The following is an 18,653-nucleotide window of genomic DNA, read 5'->3' as shown; positions in this document are numbered from 1 at the left end:
CAGGCCTTTTATAAAATGCAAAAATTTATCCTTTCTTCATAATTATTTTTTCCTTTTGAGCAAGAAAGCTCTGGCAGGGGGTCCGATGACTTTTTTGTAGTCAGACCATCAATCATACTGTGACAACACATTGTAGAGGTGGTTCCAAGAGTTTATACTGGAAACAGTTAGTTTCTGAGCTTCTGGAATTTGGAATCAGAGTATTTCATCACCACTATGGATACATTTTATGTAGTTGACTCGTTTTGACATGAAAGCATTTTGTCTTTGTTTCCTTTCGCCTTGTGTTTTGCAATTACTCCAGAGAAACATATTAATATTTAAGAATTGTCAATGCATGTGTGATCTCTGATGTGATCATACTTTATTTGTAGTTGATAGGTATGTTTCAAGATTAGGATCAAGGCCAGGTTTCAGAGCAGGAATTGGAGCAGAAACCATCAAATAGACCTCAGCATTGGGAAGATGTCTTCCAAGTGGCTCATCCTACCAGGGAGGTCGGCAGCTATACTCTTCACAAGCTACAGACTCAAGTGTATCCATTTTCTGATAACCACAAGTCAGAGTGATTGACTCCTCAACCTTCTGACGGAAGAATGGTGGAAGAATGAAGAATGGTGGAAGATGTTGGAGTGCTGGGGACCCACACACCTTTTCAGAAGTGTTGTGCTTAGATCCTTGGCACTCAGGAAGGCTCAGGGATGGACTTGCTTGGAGCAGGTGTAGAGAAACTCTAATACGTGGGAGATGCACAGGCTTGTCTACCCACCTGCTCTTCTCCTGACTTTCAAACCTACCTTAGTCCCAGGCAATGCCAGCCCAAAAAGGCTAAATAAGTAATGGCAGACTCAGTGAACATATGCCTGTGCTTGACTCACACCCCACAGAATAAGCCAAACTGTTGCTGGAGGGTGTGAGAGCTGCTGGGTTATGCTTTTGCAGCTATGCTGCCTTACTCATGGCTTACAGTCTAAAATATCCAGCAAGGTGCAAGTAAGTCAAGCTTACTTGACAGCAAATCCATTTTGTAAACCGGTCATGGACTCATTGTCACATGTCCATTCTCTGGCACCTACAGGAAAAAAAGATTGGCCAGTGTCAGAGTGTCTGGGATATGTGACACGCTGTTTCAGGAAAAAATTGCTGTAGTTTTTTAAATGGCTACAAAACTACTACAGAAGAAAAAACAAACCACCATGTCTGAAGAGATCACAGATGTACACAGTTTAAAGGCCAAATCTGATCTGGAAACAAATTCCACTAAATGAAAGTTAAACAAAGAATAATGTTTAAAAAAGACTAGAAACAATGGTATGTTATTTAAGGGAAAAAAAAGGCTAGCTTATAAAGTTTTTTCAGCACAGTGAAGAATATTTAATTTCTTATCTGATGTTACTTAAAAGGTTAGCCACTGTAAAAACTTGAGAGTGTGGAACTATCAGAACACCTAAGTGTTTTTGTTTTTTTTTCTGAAACAACCTTTACAAATTTTTATTTGTTATTCTGCTGAAAGTAGCCAAGTGTTATGCTCCAATTTCCAAGAATCAGAAAAGAAAATGTGCATTAACTTCTGACCAGTTACCAGCAAATATCTCTGGGGCAGGTAGGCAGGCCTTGTGGCAGTGATGCTTGCAGGCACTAACACCATTAATTCAACACTGCCACACTGAGTCTCCCAGCAGGAGCTCAGAACATGTGGAAAGGTCAGAGATCAGAACTTACTAAGTAAGATTTGGAGGAGGGAGGTTTGCACTCAAAAGATGCTGAGTTTAAGCTGGGTGAGCATAGCTGTGTATGGTGCACAAGTCATTTTGATGCCTTTGGCATGCAGTGGAAGGATTTGGAAATGTCCAGGGTGAGGCACCTTAGCCTAAGGCAGACCTCTAGCTTAGGTCAGAGGAGCTTCTTGATGCAGAGCCTGTGGTCTTTGGGTGGCTCTGAAGAGGGATTTGCTCTGGTCTCCACAGTGTAGATGTCTTACGGTGATATGAATTTCCATATGCACATCCTTTAATTTGTTCCTGTAGCCTGTGAATAGGATATTGCACATATTCATGGTAGAAATGCACCTCTGGCTGGTATTGTGCTGTCTTGAATGTTCACCATTGAAGCAAATTTTGTTGTGTTTGTTTCTGTTCAGGGGATGCCTAAATATAAAACTTATGGTCTGTGCTAGGTAAAAGGAAAATACAGTGGTTTTTTTTACAGGTGTTTTGTGTAACTTACGAAGAAAATACTGTATTGAAAACATCTCGTGGTGGAGTTGCCTAGACCACCAGCTGCGGTGATTTGCTAGTCCATGCACAAAACATTCCTGTGTTTGTTCTTAACTTTGCTTCCTCCTAGTGACTCCTAAGATTTCCCGTAGAAATAGCTTGAATTCTAAGACATGAATGATTTAAAAACTGATTCATTTTAATTTGTATTTTTTCTATTGGGCAATTAGTTTGTGCAAATACAGTTTGAAATGCTTTTTCGTGACCTGTTTGGTGTTTATGGATAGTTCTCCTTAAATGGTTGCTAAAATATGGGTTATTTTTTACATTTCTTTCCTGGTTACTTGAAACCAGGTAATGAATTTTCCTTTAAAGAACCCATGGTTAAATTTTCAGTCATATGTGTTGTAATTAATGAAATACTAGGTTTTCATGGGTGTTTTTACAAATCTTTGGCACTTGTTCAAGTACTAAAGTAAACAGATCTGGCTGGTCTTACTCAGAAAAAAATATCCACAAAGTGGTTTTAAAATCATGTAGATATTGATCTTCCCTCTCTACACAGAAAAATAACAGTTCATTTCAAAGAAAACAGTAACCAAGGGGTTTCTGCCACATTTAGAAAGTTACAGGCATTAGAGATTTCTGTCAGTGAGAGGGAATACAGTTGAGTGTTAGAACAATCTGTACCAACAAGGCGCCTGCAGCATTGGATTTTGTGGGTTTCATGAGTCCTTCTGACTGCTTTGCTCTTTTGATTACATGCAGAGTCATAATACCACCCTTATTTGTAGTTTGCTCTGCCAGGGTGCCAGGTGTGACACTGACCACCTTCTGGATGTGCACTTTGAAATGAGTAATGAGGGTCAACACCTCTCAGTCAGGGTGTGTGCTTCTCACAGGCTTTGTTCATCAAAGCATCTTTTCCTGCAGGAAGATGTTTTGTGGCCACTAAAGGGCCCCTGCTCTTCTAAAAGTGTTGTGTGAGGGAGACTCCAGGCATTCTGCTGAGCTGCCAGCTTGGTGCAGCTGGAGAGGGGATTTGTTTGGTGAGGACTGACCCTTTGTAAGCAAACGGGTATTTCCTGTGTGTCTCCAGTGAACTGGACAGGGGAATAAGTGTAAGGGATTATAATGCTTCAATTCAGATGGCTGAGTGTGAATGCCTACGGAAAGTAATGCTTTCCAATAGAAGGGGCAGTTTTTTCCATCACCTGCCCATGCCCAGTGAAACTTCTGAGGTGCATTCCATCTAATATTTTTTTTTTCTCCAGGGAGCAAATAAACAACAGTCATGTCAATGGGTAGGATCCTAATCACTCTTCTGCAAGCAGTAATAAGAAGCTGAGTTCAGAATGAGTGCCTTTCAAGTAAAATGGTCAGAAAAAAAGTTTATGTGTATAACTACTGAGGATAAACAAGGCAGTGTGCAGCTATTTCACAGTTAGCATGTACTCTGAAAAATCTAAATTTGTGCACTGTCAGTATGAGAAAGAAAACTGAAACAGAAAAGGGTACTGACTGAGGAAACTTTGAGGGAGAACTCAAAGATTATCTATCCCACTGCTCTTTCTTGTGCTGGTATTAATGCATGGGGAAATCCTTCAATTTGGTGGATCTCCACTGGATTAGCTGCCCAGGTTGCAGATTATATGGTATAGATTTCTGATTAAAACATTGCTGTAAGAAAAAATAAACAAACAAACAAACCAAACAAAAAAACCCAAACCTAAACATTTACAAGGGCTTTTTTCCATTAAGTTATGTTTTGCTGAAGGGAGACGGGCTAGATCAATTTTTTCTTGCTTGAATATATTTGATTCTTTAAAAAATTCATAGATTTCAGTTTGCTTTTATTTGAATTCAGAATTGACAATAAGAATATAACTTGGTGCTGTGACATACTGGATTTAGACCTTGTCTTTATGAAATAAGATATAAAATATTTCCTACCCGGAAAGCTTGCCTTCTTTATTTGTAAACTGGAACATTCCTATGTAAACTGTATCCTTCTGTGCTGGCTTGAATGAGGTTAGCCACATATTCTTTTCCTTTTTTCTCAGTATATGTAGAGAGGAAAATACATACAGAACTGCTGCTGCATGTGAAGTTAAGCCCGAAAGCAGGGGTTAAGCCTAAAAGTGCCTGTAACAGACACAGAAGTTTACAAATTTACAAGAAGTTTACAAGAGTACCTTAGGAGCTCTCACAAAAGCTGATGGGAGTTTTTCCATTGAATGCTTTGCTAGCTGCATCTGACTCTTTATTAATAAATGGGGAATGTTAAAATACTCTTACCCAGAAATGTACATTCAGCCACTGTCTACTTTGACTTGCACTTCTGTGCAGAAAGGCTTAAAATGCCAGTTACAGAATTTAAATTTAAAAAAAAAATTACAGAAAAATATTTTCTGACTCTGAAGTAATTTTTAAATTTAATTCTTACGAAACCTATTCATTAAACAATAGCATGTTACATTTTTTCAGAGTTTCCGTAAAGCAGAAGACAGTATGATGATATATCTAAGGCCCAAGGTAAGCATCTCCCAATACAAGTCCAAACTGGATTTGTGAATCTGGGTAGCATGACACTGAAAAAATGCTAAAATAAAAAAAAAAATTTAGATGTAAATGTGCAGCTGAAAAGTTTCCTTTATGAAGTGCTACCTAAACTTGAATAGGTAACTATGCTTCTGTCTTTGAGTCTGTATCTCCTGTTAAAATTGTCATATGTAAATTTTTGAGGGTTTTTTAATATAGATTAGCTACTGACTAGAGAATCATTGTACTCATATTTATGAAAACTCCTACAATCTAAATAAAATTGTGAATACAAATATGAAGCATATAAACCACAAATTCCTTGAATATATTTTGATATTGCTAACTAGAGATAGAAATGTTTGTATCAATTGGAATTAAAGTGTGGAGGGAAGAAAACCTAACAATATAAGTTGCTTTTCAGCTTTTACAGCTGTTTTCAAAAGGTACATTTGTATAGAGACAAATTGATGTATAACATATTTTAGAAGTATTTTAAGCCTAGCAGCATGGAAGAAAAGCCATGTCAATGAGCTGAATTTTGGGAGTCTGTAATGGAAATGCTGAAGTATGGGAATAAGTTTGTTTGCTGCTAATCTGCTGCAAGTTACAAAGAGCTGATGGCAAGGAGGAATGTGGGGCTTCTTGCATGAGGGAAGGGCAGCCAGGCAGCAGCTTTGGAGAGCATCTCTTCCATCTAACTTTGAGTGTCACTGTGTCCCTAAGGTAGCTGAACAAATAGTATCCTTTACCTTTGGCAGAGCTGCCAGTGTCACTGTGGAGGGATAGTTCTAATCAAACTATTAGTTTGGGCTTTTGGATTAGATAAGTTAGATAATGTGGCTATTCCATCTAAATATATTACTTGATTATAGAAATATTTAAGTATAAAACTCATTACTAATTTTGTGTGTATTAAGCATATAAAATGAGACAGCAGGCTTGGTTGGGTTGAAAATTGACTTTGCCAGTGTTTGCTTTGAAGTGGAAAGGCATTTTGGCTCAGCTGTTGTCATAAAGATACAAAACTCTCCTGGCAACTTTTAAAAATGGTTGTACACCAGCTAACAGAGAGGTCTCAGAATACAAACACACAGAGGGAAGTGTGGTCAAGTTGAGGGCATTTTCAGTGCCTTCTTTCTGGACAGGTTGCATGATCTATGTCACAATCTGTGCTCCTGGGGACGTTAAGAAGACAAGGAGAAGAGGTGGCTGCTCATGGTGGGCCTTCAATATCCGGCAAAGATGGAGCTTGCAGCTTCCTCCCTCACCTTGCCAGCCTGGCAGCAAGGGACTGGTTCCTCAGCCTTTCTGCCCTCTCACAAGTGATGGCACAGAGGTATCCATAGGTTTCATGAAACAATTACCCTCTTAGTCGTTTCTTCCAAAGAGTCCTTTGAAAAGTGGGAATTTGTAATACTATAAATTGCCACTGCTCTTTGCAGCTGTCAGCTGTAGTTGATCAAGTTATCAGTTTTCCACTGCAAGTCTTTAGTCCTGCTGCCAACGGCGACCTTATATATGGCTATAAATCTTTCTGGAGTGTAATAAAGGTGTAGTGCATTTCACTGTAATGGGGAATGTCTTGCACAAAGACAGGCAGCATTAGGAATTTTGTGTGTAATAGCCAGTGCTTCCCAATATCCATGTCAAAACAGAGGATGTAGGACTGTGGGCTGAAGAAGTCATTGAGACATATTGCAGTTTTCTATCCCTGAGTACTCTGATTTTATCATGGCAGTGCTGCTCTAGTTCAAGAGTTTGTAGTATTCATTTTATAAACCTTATTCTGAGGTTCTTGCAGCTTTTCTGGTCTGCATGTCAGAAGTCATTCTGGAGAAGAAAATTCCCTGAACTCATTGCTATTGCTTTATTTATTTATTTTTCTTTTCAAGGTTAGAAATAGTTCAATCAAAATGTAAGTCTGACCTGAAAAATTCCACCTCTTTTGCAAATACTGGAGTAATAGCAATTTTATAAGGCATTCAGAGACTCAAAATTCAATAAGTAGCTAATTTGATTCACCAAAGAATCTATTTCCTATCTAAATAAATTAGGAATAGAATTTGGTTGTTTCTCTAACTCTAGGAACTGAAATAGGTTAAAAAAAAAAAGCCTCTAATTTATTTGGAGACTTCTGAAAATTAACCATAAAGCTTGATTTTTTTCATGTGAAAGTCAGTTTTTGGTATTGAACTGAATAGATAATACAACAGTGTTGTGTCAGAGATTTTATTTCAGAACTGTTCTGCTATTTCTGAATTTGAATGAACTAAAACTAAATATAGTTAAAATACCAATGAGCTTTGTCTCACTCATTTATGAATTAAACATAGAGCTGTCACTATTTGTGAGCCTAAACAATCCAAAATAGTATTTATTGTTTTGTAGAATTCTGAAAATGTTTAATAAAAGTACTCACTGGCTCTGATTTTCATGGTTGGATGACAGCATCCCATTATTAAATCCCATTCCACCATTGTTGCATTCCAGCTATACTCATTTATAGTTTTTTGGTCAAATTAAGTACTGTGGTAAGCAAGTACAATTCCAGTGGAGAACTCCAGGTGCTATTCTTATGCAAAATTTTGCTTTTTACCCAGTATGTCTCACCTTGCATTGAGCCTGTGTGGCACAAAGATGCTAAGTGGGGAGAACAGAGAAATTTTGAGAGTAAAAGAGGAGCAGACTTGTAATAGCCTTCAGCTTGCTTTTTGTTGTTGCTCTTGTTAGCTGACTCTTATGAAAAGATGTTGCATATTAAGAATTTGCTCCTATCACCAAGTTTTTTAGCTCAAAATGTATTCTGTGTGTACACATACATGTGAATACATAACTTGTCCTACAGCTCACAGAGGTAAAAATAGACCAAGTTATATACTTTGTTGTTGATTTTTCTTCGAATTGCACAACCTTTTTGCAGTTTTGTTTATGTCAGTGTGATGATTCCAAAATCTATCCTGTATGACTGTAGAGCATACCAAAATAAGCCACATCATACAATATATAAAAAACTATGCCCATAAGGACAAAGATCCAACCTCCTTTCTAATCCACTTCCCACCATTCCTTTCCCCTAGAAACAGAGGTATAATGCTTTCCTTCTCTGTCCCTGAAGACAAAATTAGGACTCTTTCTGCTTTCCACTTTTTCTGTATCTATGTAAATGTAAGGAAGGAAGAATAAAGGCAGAATAATATCAGGACTGAAATTCAGGGCATGATTCTGAGTGTTAACCCTGGAGCCACCTGGGTTAAGGGTTTCAGGTGTCCTATGTGACATGCATGTGCTCCAGGCCGCAAAGCAGGTGGTGGAGGGAAAGGCTGCACAGCTCTGTGCAGGGGGAAAGGGGAGTGATTCAAGTCACAGCAATGAATGAGGCAGGCTGTCACCTCAATACCTGATACAAAAAAAGTCTGTGATTGTTCCTATTTCAGCCCTTATGGGGTTTCTAAACTGTAATGGAAAATTTGGTTTCTATGAAGACGGTCTTTAAAAATTATGTCCTGTGAATGCTTGCAGCAACTATCCCCTGGCAAGTGTGTTTCAGAAAGATTCTTATGAATTCTTTCAAATGGTTTCCTGGAATGTTTAAAGCCTGAATCCATGACCTGCTTCTTCATAAGAGTTGCAGTTTTTTCTTCATTTCCAGAAGACATAAAATACCTACCATTTGCATCAGTTTTCAAAAATTTAAGTTCTGAAGAAAGTTGAGTCTCATTTGGGCCTATGAATCCATCTGTTGCATCCTGTACTTCCCAGTACCTTAAGAGTTTTCTTCAACTGAGAAAAGTATTCATAATATCATTTCAGTAGGCCTTTTTAGGGTAGTTTTTTTAGTGCACATCATCAAAGGCATTGCAATTGTTTATTTTCCAGTGTTTAATATTTGACTGCTGCACCTATCACCCAGCTCTAAAACCCTTTGCCTGTAGCATTTGTGTTTCAGACTAGATGAATAAAATTTTAAGGAATTTCACCACTGTCCTATGTTTCAGGATTTTTAACTTGAATTTGTCACATAATCTTTTGTGCAACTTATATCTAAATGCACTTCAATCTTCATTTTCTGCCTGTTCAAGCAAGGGAATATCCTGTTGTATAAAACATGCAAACTTTTAATGATACCATTGGAAACCAGAGTTCACAGATTCTAAATGCTGGTCTTTATCTTGGAATTCAACAATCAAATGCCAGCTGCTTGGAGAGCATTTCTGAGCAGTAACATGCACGCTCTGGTTCAATTTTCTTTGCTGTGATTTATTCACTGAAGCTGATATCTCTCAGATGTATGTTACATTTTCTGTTTATATTAGTAGGAGTTTTATAAAGTTAATTCAGAAAAAGTCCATCAGGTGAAAAAGGTAAGAAAGGTGACTGAATTGAAGCTGTTCTTCAACCTCTGAAAATATTAATCTTGCACACTGCAAAGCTGTAGTAGATGCACAGCCTAGCATGGGTACCACATCTGTGTTAGATGGTGGTCACAAAAGGTAGTTTAGAGCCAGCAAGGTGCTGTCAAGACATCAAAGAATGTGTAGCACAGACATGCGTCCAGAGACCAGTTTACTTTTCATAGTCTGGCTCATTGGAAAACATCAGATTTCTTCTGCTTTGGGCTACCTTTGTGGAGTACAGAGATTACAGCCTTATGTGCATAAGGCCCATGGAAATGTGTGGCTGCTTCTTGCTCCCTTCTGTTTCTATTGTTAATAACACAAGTAAGGAGCAGAGCTGTTTGCTAGGGTTTCCCTGTTGAATACTGTGACACTTAATTTGGATGTCCACTATTTAAGTAGATTATCTTAACTGAAACATATTCTGTTTGCTCCAAATATTTTGTAAACTGAAAACCCTCATAGTTTGCAAATAAAACTGGTCTCTCTGAAGGACAGTGTAATTTTAATTTTATGCAGGCTTGATTCTGATCCCACTGAGGGACCAGACTGGCCATTCTATTTGGAGCCAGGCAAATTGGCTTCTTAAGAACACAGCCATGTTCACTTCAACACTGTAAAGAGTCTCTTGTGCGCAGAATGATTCAGGTACCCTTGTTGAAGTTTATTGTACTGTTTGGCAAAGCTTGTCTACTTCTATTCATATCTGATGTCAGAGTAGAACTTATGGTGAGGAATGCCAAAATATATCACACAGCAAAAAAAGACAAAAATCAGAAATTAAATAGATATTTTTCTTTTTATTTTTCAGAATATTGCAATACTTTCACACTACTGCTGAGGATTACACCATCATTTTCACATCTGGATGCACAGCTGCACTTAAACTGATAGCAGAATCATTCCCTTGGATACCTGAAGGCACAAAGCAGCCCAGCAGTCGATTTTGTTACCTAACCGACAGCCACACATCTGTGGTTGGTATGAGGGGCATAACTGCTTCAATGAATGTCTTGTCTGTTCCAATAAAACCAAAGGAAATTTTAGTAGCAAAAAGCAGGTTACCAGCTGAAGAACAAAACTGCACAACACCTCATCTATTCTCTTACCCAGCTCAGAGCAATTTCTCTGGTACCAAATATCCCCTTTCATGGATACAGGACATAAAATCTGGAAGACTCTGCCCCATCAAACTACCAGGGAAGTGGTTTGTTCTACTAGATGCAGCCTCGTTTGTGAGCACTTCTCCATTAGACCTGGGAGTTCACCAAGCTGACTTTATCCCCATCTCATTCTATAAAATTTTTGGATTCCCAACTGGTTTAGGTGCATTATTGGTAAACAACAGGATTGCTCCCCTCTTGAGGAAAACCTATTTCGGAGGTGGAACTGCAGCTGCCTACCTCGCAGGAGAGGATTTTTATTTCCCCAGGAAATCCATAGCAGAAAGGTAAGACTTTGTTTAACAAAACATTTTGCTTTTGATTTTTTTCTGATAATTTTTGCAGTATCATTTGCATTAGACAAATGTCTCAGGCTTGGCCTATGCACTGGGCTATGATGCATATTCTTTTTATGCAGTGGGATAGGTATCTCACATCTGACTCAGTTTGTCTTATTATTCTTTTTTCCTAGCTAAAAAACATCATCTGAAATATCTACCTTCCTTTCCTGATCGAGTTTGCCAAAACTGCTAAAAATATTCTGTGACATTTTAGGCTTCATTCGGTGACATAAAGGTCAATCCATGCATTTTTTAATTTGTATTTAAGGTACCTCAGTAGAAACTTGATTGTTTTTGAAACTCCTCACCCAAAGCAGCCAGAGCAAGGCTGATCATACAGTGTAACTACCCTCAGTGAAATTGCAAAGTTAGTTCTATGTATTTCACTGGAAATGTGCAGTGCTTTACCTTCAAGACAAACTTTATCAGAATAACAAGTTTAGTAAAATACATTACCTACAATGAATACTTGCAGTGCTCTTATTCCTCGGCTGAGGTTCTGAAGTAGCTCTGAAGATCTACAGAAAATAGAGAACACCTAAAGAAGGTCAAACATACACACATAAGAAAATGCAGGGTGATAGGGTAAGCTTCACCTTAAGTTCCTGAACACACTGAAATGCCACTCTTAGTGATGCTTGGTCTCTCTGCCCCTCTCCTTCATGTCAGCAGCAACTTGCAGTTAAGGGTCTTCCTGTCTCACATCTGCACAAAGGAAATGCTAGAGATCAGCGTTTCATCACAGGATCATAGAACAGTTTGTGTTGGAAGGGACCTTAAAGATTGTCTAGTTCCATGCCCCCTGCTGTGGGCCCAGACACCTTCCACTAGACCAGATTACTCAGAAGCCCCTCCAGCCTGGCCTTGAACACTTGCAGGGATGAAGCATTGAGGAACTTCTCTGGGCAACCTTTTCCACTGCCTCACTACTCTCAGAGTAAAAAAATTCTTCCTCATATCTAATCTAAACCTTCCCCCTTTCCGTTTGAATTTCCCATTGTCCTGTCAGTATACACCCTTGTAAAAAGTCTCTCTCCAGTTCTCTTGTAGGCCTCCTTCAGGTAAGGGAGACTGCTGTAAGGTTTTCCCTGAACCTTCTCTTTTCCATGCTGAACAGCCCCAGCTCTCTCAGCCTGTCTTTGTAAGAGAGGTATTCCAGTCCTCTGAGCATTTTCATGATCCTCTTCTGGACTCACTCAAACAGATCCATTTCCTTCCTATGTTGGATGCCTCAGAGCTGGATCCAGCACTCCACGGGGGGTCTCATGAGAACAGAGCAGAGGAGCAGTATCCCCTCCTTAACCTGTTGCCACACTGCTTTGGATGAATCCCAGGACATGGTTGACTTTCTGGGCTGCCAGCACTCTCATTGCTGGGTCATGTTGAGCTTCTCATCAGTCAACACATCCAAGTCCTTCTCCCCAGGGCTGATGTCAGTTCACTCTCCACCCAGACTGTATTTGTGTTTGAGATTGCCCTGACCCATGTGCAGGACCTTCTGGCATTGTTGAGATTTATGATATTGACACAGGTCCACCTCTCAAGCCTGCCAAGGGCCCTCTGGCATCCCTTCCCTCCACTGTGTCAGCTGCACCACACACCTTGGTGACATTGGCAAACTTGCTGAGGCTGCACTAAATTCCACTGCCTACGTCACTGACAAAGATGGGGAACAGTGCCAGTCCCCATATCAACCCCTGAGGAACAACTCCTGTCACTGATTTCCACTTGGACATTGAGCTATTGGTGGCAGCTCTTTGCATGTCATCGTCTAGCCAACCCATCCACTCATCCACTGAGTGGTCAAAGCCATGCCTGTTCAGTTTAGGAGCATGAGTGTCATGCAAGACAGTGTCAAGTGCTTTCCACAAGTCCAGGCAGATGATGTCACTTGCTCATCCCTTACACACCAGTGCATCGTAATAGGCCACCAAATATGTTGGACATGGTTGGCCTTGGTGAAACCCTGTTGGCCATCTGAAATCACTTTCTTATTTAACATGGGCCTTAGCATAATTTCCAGTCTGATTGCTCCATGTTCTGGCTGGGCACCAAGGTAAAACTAACCAATATGTAGCTCCCCAGGTATTCCTTTCCTCCCTTTTTAAAAATGGGGGTTCCAGTCAGTGGGAACTTCACCTGATCGCCATGACTTCTCAAATACAATGGAAAGTGGCTTAGCCACTTCATCCACCAGTTCCTTCAGGACCCACAGATGCATCTCATTGGATGTCATGGACTTGGTCACCTTTAGGTTCCTTGGATGGTCTCAAATCTGTTATTTTCCTACAGTTTTCCTCATTCTTCCATTTCATGCCTTTTCATTCTGTGACTTGGGCAGTGTGGCTGCAGCACTTGCTGGTCAAGACAGAGGCAAAAAAGTCATTGAATAAAAGCCTTCTCCATATCCTGGGTAACTGGGTGTCCTCATCCTTTCTGGAGAGAGCCCACATTTTCCCTAGTCTTCCTTTTACTACTAATGTACAGTTTTTCTTGTTTCCTTTGATGTCCCTGTCAAAATTTAATTCTCTCAGGGCTCTACCTTTCCTAGCCTGATGCCTAGCGGCTCAGACAACCCCTCTGTATTCCTCCCAGGTTACCTGTTTTTGCTTCCACCCCCTGCAGGCTTCCTTTCTGTGTTTTGGTTTGTTCAGAGGCTCCTTGTTATCCATGCAGGCCTCCTGGCATTTTTGCCTGACTTCCTCTTTATTAAGATGCATCATTCCTAAGTTTGGAATAGATGATCCTTGAATCTTAACCACCTCTCTTGCCTCACTCTTCCTGCCAGGGCTTTATCCAACAGTATTCTAATAAATATGACATATATATTGATAAATAGATACATATAAAAATATAGCCCTTGGGAAAGGCTAGAGGTGAAAAGAGGAAGTGGTAAAAAAAGCCCTTCATTCCTTTCAGTTGTTTATAGATATGTATTCAGAAGCACAATGCCCTGCATCTTCCATGATGTGAATATCTGACCTTTCACTGTGTGCAAAATGATGCTTCATGTGTTTGCACCTCTTCTGAGGGTGTGCTCTGAATGCTGCTGAGGGGTTCTGGTTCTGGACTGGTAAATGCAGAGGCTGGCTGCATTCACCTGGCTCTTGCTAGATGAGACCATGCATTATTTCTGAATTGGATGTTGGTACAGTGAATGTCCAGTTAAATTAATATAGAAATAAAAAGAACAGGGAAACATTGTCATTCAGACCTCTGCTTCTGATTTTTCAAACGAAAAAGGCTTTGAAGCACAACTCTCACTGAAATTCAGGATAACAGGGCATAGAAATCATGGGATCCCAGGGTGCTCCTGCATCATCTGCGAGCCAAGGATAAAACTCCCTGTAATTTCACCTGGGCAGGCTCTACTTTCCAAGCAGCTTTTCTAGAGGTAATTGATACATGACTCCTGAGATTGCATAGCAGATGAAAACATCTGAAATGTGTTTTAGATCTCAGTTCTGCTTTTATGCTTTCTTTAATTAGGAAGGGAAAGGTGTGTGGGAACCTGGAGGGGTACTCTATTTCTGTATCTTTTTCAAGAGTTTTCAAAAGTTGACTAATTATAAATCTTTCATGTATCTGAGGCTCCCACTGTTTCAAGGGCTTTTTTACTGAGTTCAGAAGAAGGGCCTGCTTTAACCATCTTTTCTAAGAGTTAGAAACAAAGGAAATTGACTTCTAAGGCTGGGTACACAATGTGTAATCTTTGGTATGAGGGATTAAAACTAAAATAATCAAAACTGACAGCTGGATACTAGCTCCCATTAAACACCAAAGTGTCATGCAGACAGTCTAAGTCATTGTTCATAGGTCAATATTTATACTTGGCATCATCTGGTCCTTTGGTTGTTATTTGAAAAGCCAATATTTAAAAGTTCATGTTTAGGGCATTACTGATGCAGTCCATAACTGTGAAGACTTAAAGTTCTGCCTGGGGAAGTTTGATGTTTTCAAACGTAGGTCAGGAATGAGGACAACTTTCTTGAAGAGTAAAAACAACATGTTGCATTGACATTCTCAGTCAATGCGATTCAAGCTATATCACCTTTTTCATTTTATTTTTTTTTTCTCTTAGCTGCTATGGGTTTTGCTTTTTTGTGTTTTCCCAATAATGAAATACAGGCAGAGCAGTTAGGAACAGAACTACTACACTTCAAATGAAATGCCAGGTCACCATAGCCAGAGTTAATATGATTACCTTATCTGTGGGCCACATTTCCATTTCTTTGCTAGTGGCTGAAACACTTGGGTCATTATTTCTCACATCAACAGCAGCTATAGTCAGGTTTTATCCCTGCCATATTGCAGTAAGGAACCTCTGTCCTCGTAGGCATCCAAACCCAACTGGCGAAAGCCCTGAGCGATCTGCTCCAGCTGGACATGCTTTATGGAGGTTGGATTTGAGATTCCCAAGGGTCCTTTCCAGCCTGTGTGCTTCTGTGATTGATTTTGTGCACTTGTCCCAAGCTCCATCTGCATTGTCTCTTCAGACGTGTCTTTGTAATTCCAAAAGGTTTTATTTTTAATTTTCTTCTTTTTTAAAAAATGCTTTTTTACAGTGTGTGATTAGTATTCAGCTTGAATACAATAAAACATGTCATTTCATGTGGTAATTCATAAGGAAACCTGAACTCTAGCAAATGTCGTTGGAAAAGAGGATTTGAATATATGTGTCTGAGTGCCACGAGCAGAAGGTATTCCCCATTCACACATAATCCAAGAGCGCTGTACTAAGAAAATAGCTTTTTTGAAGTCAAGGTGAAACTTAAGTGGAAACATGTTAAGAGGATACATTTTATCCATCTTTCCTTCCCAGGACTGTCAAAATGGTTGCCATTTTTCTTAATAGATACAGTTTTTGCTACTGTTCCTTGAACTTTATTTTGTTGTTCCTGCTATGTAAATTAATGTACCGCAGTCTCTTTTACATTTCTTTAACACCCTTAAATCACTTCCATGTTTTTCCATTTCATGTCAGTAGCCAATCTTCCCATCTCCACTTTTAAAATCATGTTTATTGTATTTTCATCCTTGTATCAAACAGCTTGACAAATTACTCTTATCATTCACAAATCTAGCCTCATTTCCCTTTTTTTTTTTTTCTGCACAGCATGAGATAATAAAATAATATGATTATGGATAGCAAGAATTCAGCGATAAAATATTCATCATCTGCCCTATTTTTCTTTTGTATCTGGGAGTGCTATTCAGAATCTGATCATCCTGGAATTTATGACTAAGGGAAAAGGAGCTATTGTGTTATCTGTAAATTGGTATTTGCATCTTAGTCTAGCAGTGTGAAATATCTAGAGCATTAGGTGTTGTATGCTGTTCATTTCCAAATGCATTTTCAAAACTTTGGAAATCCAGATGACACAACTTTGTCCCTGACAAGTTTTAGTGACTCTTGCCTCTGCTGCTTGAATAATTTAACAATCCCAAAGCAGCACCCACACTTTTTGAGTCTACTATGCATTGCACTTAGCCACAGCAGGTTTCTTTATTCTTGATGCTGTGGCTAGAGATCTCTGGGACAACTCTGTGCGTGTTTATGCAGTGTATACTGACATGGTTTGGGTCCTCAGGCGCATTTGCGGTTTGTGTGTGCTGAGGAGAAGGGAAGGAAGCAAGGAATGGAAAATAGAGGCAGAAAGCTAGGGAAAACTAGGGTCTCAAGAGCTGGAGCTAAGACAAAATCCTGAGGCTGGGTGGTGGGTATGCAGCAGCTTGAGAATCCTTTGGCAAATAAAGCTGATCTGCCTGAAGCAATCTCTTTAGCATGATCATTTCTGTCAGCCTAGAAAGAAAGAATATACTGACAGGTGCTGGCTTATTCCACCAAAGCTCTTCATAGTGCTGAGAAATCACCCAGGGCCTGGACTGTGCTGAGAAGAGCAGTCTTTATGTGCTAGCTCACCTTGTAGTCTGGCACATGCTCATTGGCTCCACACATGAGGACTCTGGCCATCTGCCCATGATTACTTTATTGTGGTAAGTGGACTGAAGTATCACCCTGTCAAAACCACATTTTGTTTAAGCATTTTGCTATGCTGCTTCTGCATTTTTGTGATGTTTAGAGATTTCCAACCAGGGCCACTTATGGGAGAATTTCCAAGGCCACTTATGGGAGAATTTCCAGGGCCACTTATGGGAGAATTTTCTGAACAAGCACCCTTTTAAATAGCAATGATGGATTTCAGATTAGGTACTTCGGAAGTGACGGAATCTTCATCTAATTTTTAATGGGTGTTTGCACCATGAGAATGGCTTCTGCACCTGGCAGACCTGTTGCAGCTCCTGACAGGGACTTGTAAGCCTAAACAGGGATCAAGACGGTGAACAAGTCTTTTCCTTCCTCTCTGCTCCCAGTGCCACCCTGTCCTGCAGAGATGAGAGGTCAGAGGTCATTGAGAAGAAGTGCACAGGACTCAGCTGTTCCCTGTGTCTGAAAGGCAAAGTCCTTTCATTTAAGTGATAGAAATTAATTCTGACAACTTTTATAACTGTTTTTCAAGACAACAGCTGTGGAAAAATAAAAGGGTAGCTGTAAGAAGGTTCAACTAACCAGTTACTCTTTCCCTTCTCTGCTGAAGTGTTAAGTATCTGCTGGCAAGCTTCATGCAGTCTGTTTTGTTACCTCTCGGGACATCCAAGGTGGCAGCTGACATTTGCAATGTTTTTCTGCCAGCCATCACTGCAGCCAGCCAAATTCTTCAGTATTTGATGCAAAGGGAAATTTTGCTCATTTTTTTTACTCCAAGTCCCACCATTAAGAAGGCATCCGTGTATCATTTTGCAGTCTAATCCTATGGGTGATTTTTTTTCAATACTGAAGTTGTTTCATTCCCCAGCATAGTCAGAATAAACTGAAAATTGTACATCAGCGACCCAAATGCTATCCTGAGGGGATCACTTTTGATCTTGATTCACCATGGGATTCACCTTAAATTGCTGAATCTGGGATAAAATGAAAGCAGTGTGCCTGATAAATGCTTGTAGAGCACAACCAGTCACTTGAAAACATGTTTGTTGACTTGGATTAGTGGATAATCACCCAAACAGAAGCAATAATATAGGTAAAACTTTGAAGAGGCAATAGAGTTGGCAGAGGTGCTTCTGTTATGCAGCCAGCCCCACCTCTATTCATTTGCACACTCCTGGAGTGTCCAAATACCAGGGTGCAATCTACAGTATGGAAATAAATACAGAAGGAGGTGTTTTCCTCAGGCAGGGGAAGTAGTGGATCTTGCATGCTTTTTAGAAATGTTCAGCATAATGAAATTAATAAACCCCAAAAATACAAAGAATTTTGCAATTGTACCATAGATTCTCTTACTTGGAAGTAGGCTGATCCAACTATCCATGTTTCATCTTTTGTTTTGCAAGTGCCTTTGGAAGCCAGTAGAAATCATGGGCCCAGTGTAGCCACATGCCTACTACAGAGGGGCACGTGTAAATCACAGCAAGCACCAATCTGTATTGTTGGGAAACTCCATCCTACTGTATGAATAGAACCAAATTACTGATTTATGAAATAAACCTTATAAACTGCTAGAGAGCTACAGCACATTCATTTTTTAAAAAGAAAAATGTGGTGCTTATTGTGAAATGCATTTTTCTTAAAATATAGAGGGTTTTGAGATGATAGCAAGGAAGAAGGGAATTGTGGTTTATATCAGAAATTGATTTTGCCTTTGATCAAATACAGTGAAAATTTTGCTTGAACCAGGATGTATCTTTGAAGTCATTGTGGCTAACAAGGTGACATAACAGTTTTACCCTATGGAGTTCTTCTGCTCCTATTTAGAATCAAACCTTTTGTCTAATGCTTCTCTAAGAGGCTTTGTGAATTTCTAACACCAGCTTTTGTGACTTTACAGAATTGGTTTTCTGCTCATAAATTTATGGCATACTTTTAATAATGCTTTGTAGATTTTACATTTGTGATTAATTAGCCTGTTTGATATGTGAGTATATATAATGATAACT

The 18,653-nt window shown here is 39.5% G+C and overlaps 1 protein-coding gene across 1 annotated transcript in view; it reads left to right on the top strand.

Annotated features, from left to right (window-relative positions):
• MOCOS (molybdenum cofactor sulfurase) overlaps positions 1–18,653 on the top strand; it is a 206,045-nt gene that overhangs the window by 73,631 nt on the left and 113,761 nt on the right. The window contains exon 4 of the mRNA XM_066545896.1: positions 9,966–10,604. Within this exon, the coding sequence (XP_066401993.1) occupies positions 9,966–10,604 (639 nt within the window). The remainder of the gene's footprint in view (positions 1–9,965; positions 10,605–18,653) is intronic.

Source organism: Molothrus aeneus, chromosome 1, assembly GCF_037042795.1.
Source record: "Molothrus aeneus isolate 106 chromosome 1, BPBGC_Maene_1.0, whole genome shotgun sequence".
Taxonomy (NCBI): domain Eukaryota; kingdom Metazoa; phylum Chordata; class Aves; order Passeriformes; family Icteridae; genus Molothrus; species Molothrus aeneus.
This window is presented reverse-complemented; position numbering and strand designations above follow the sequence as displayed.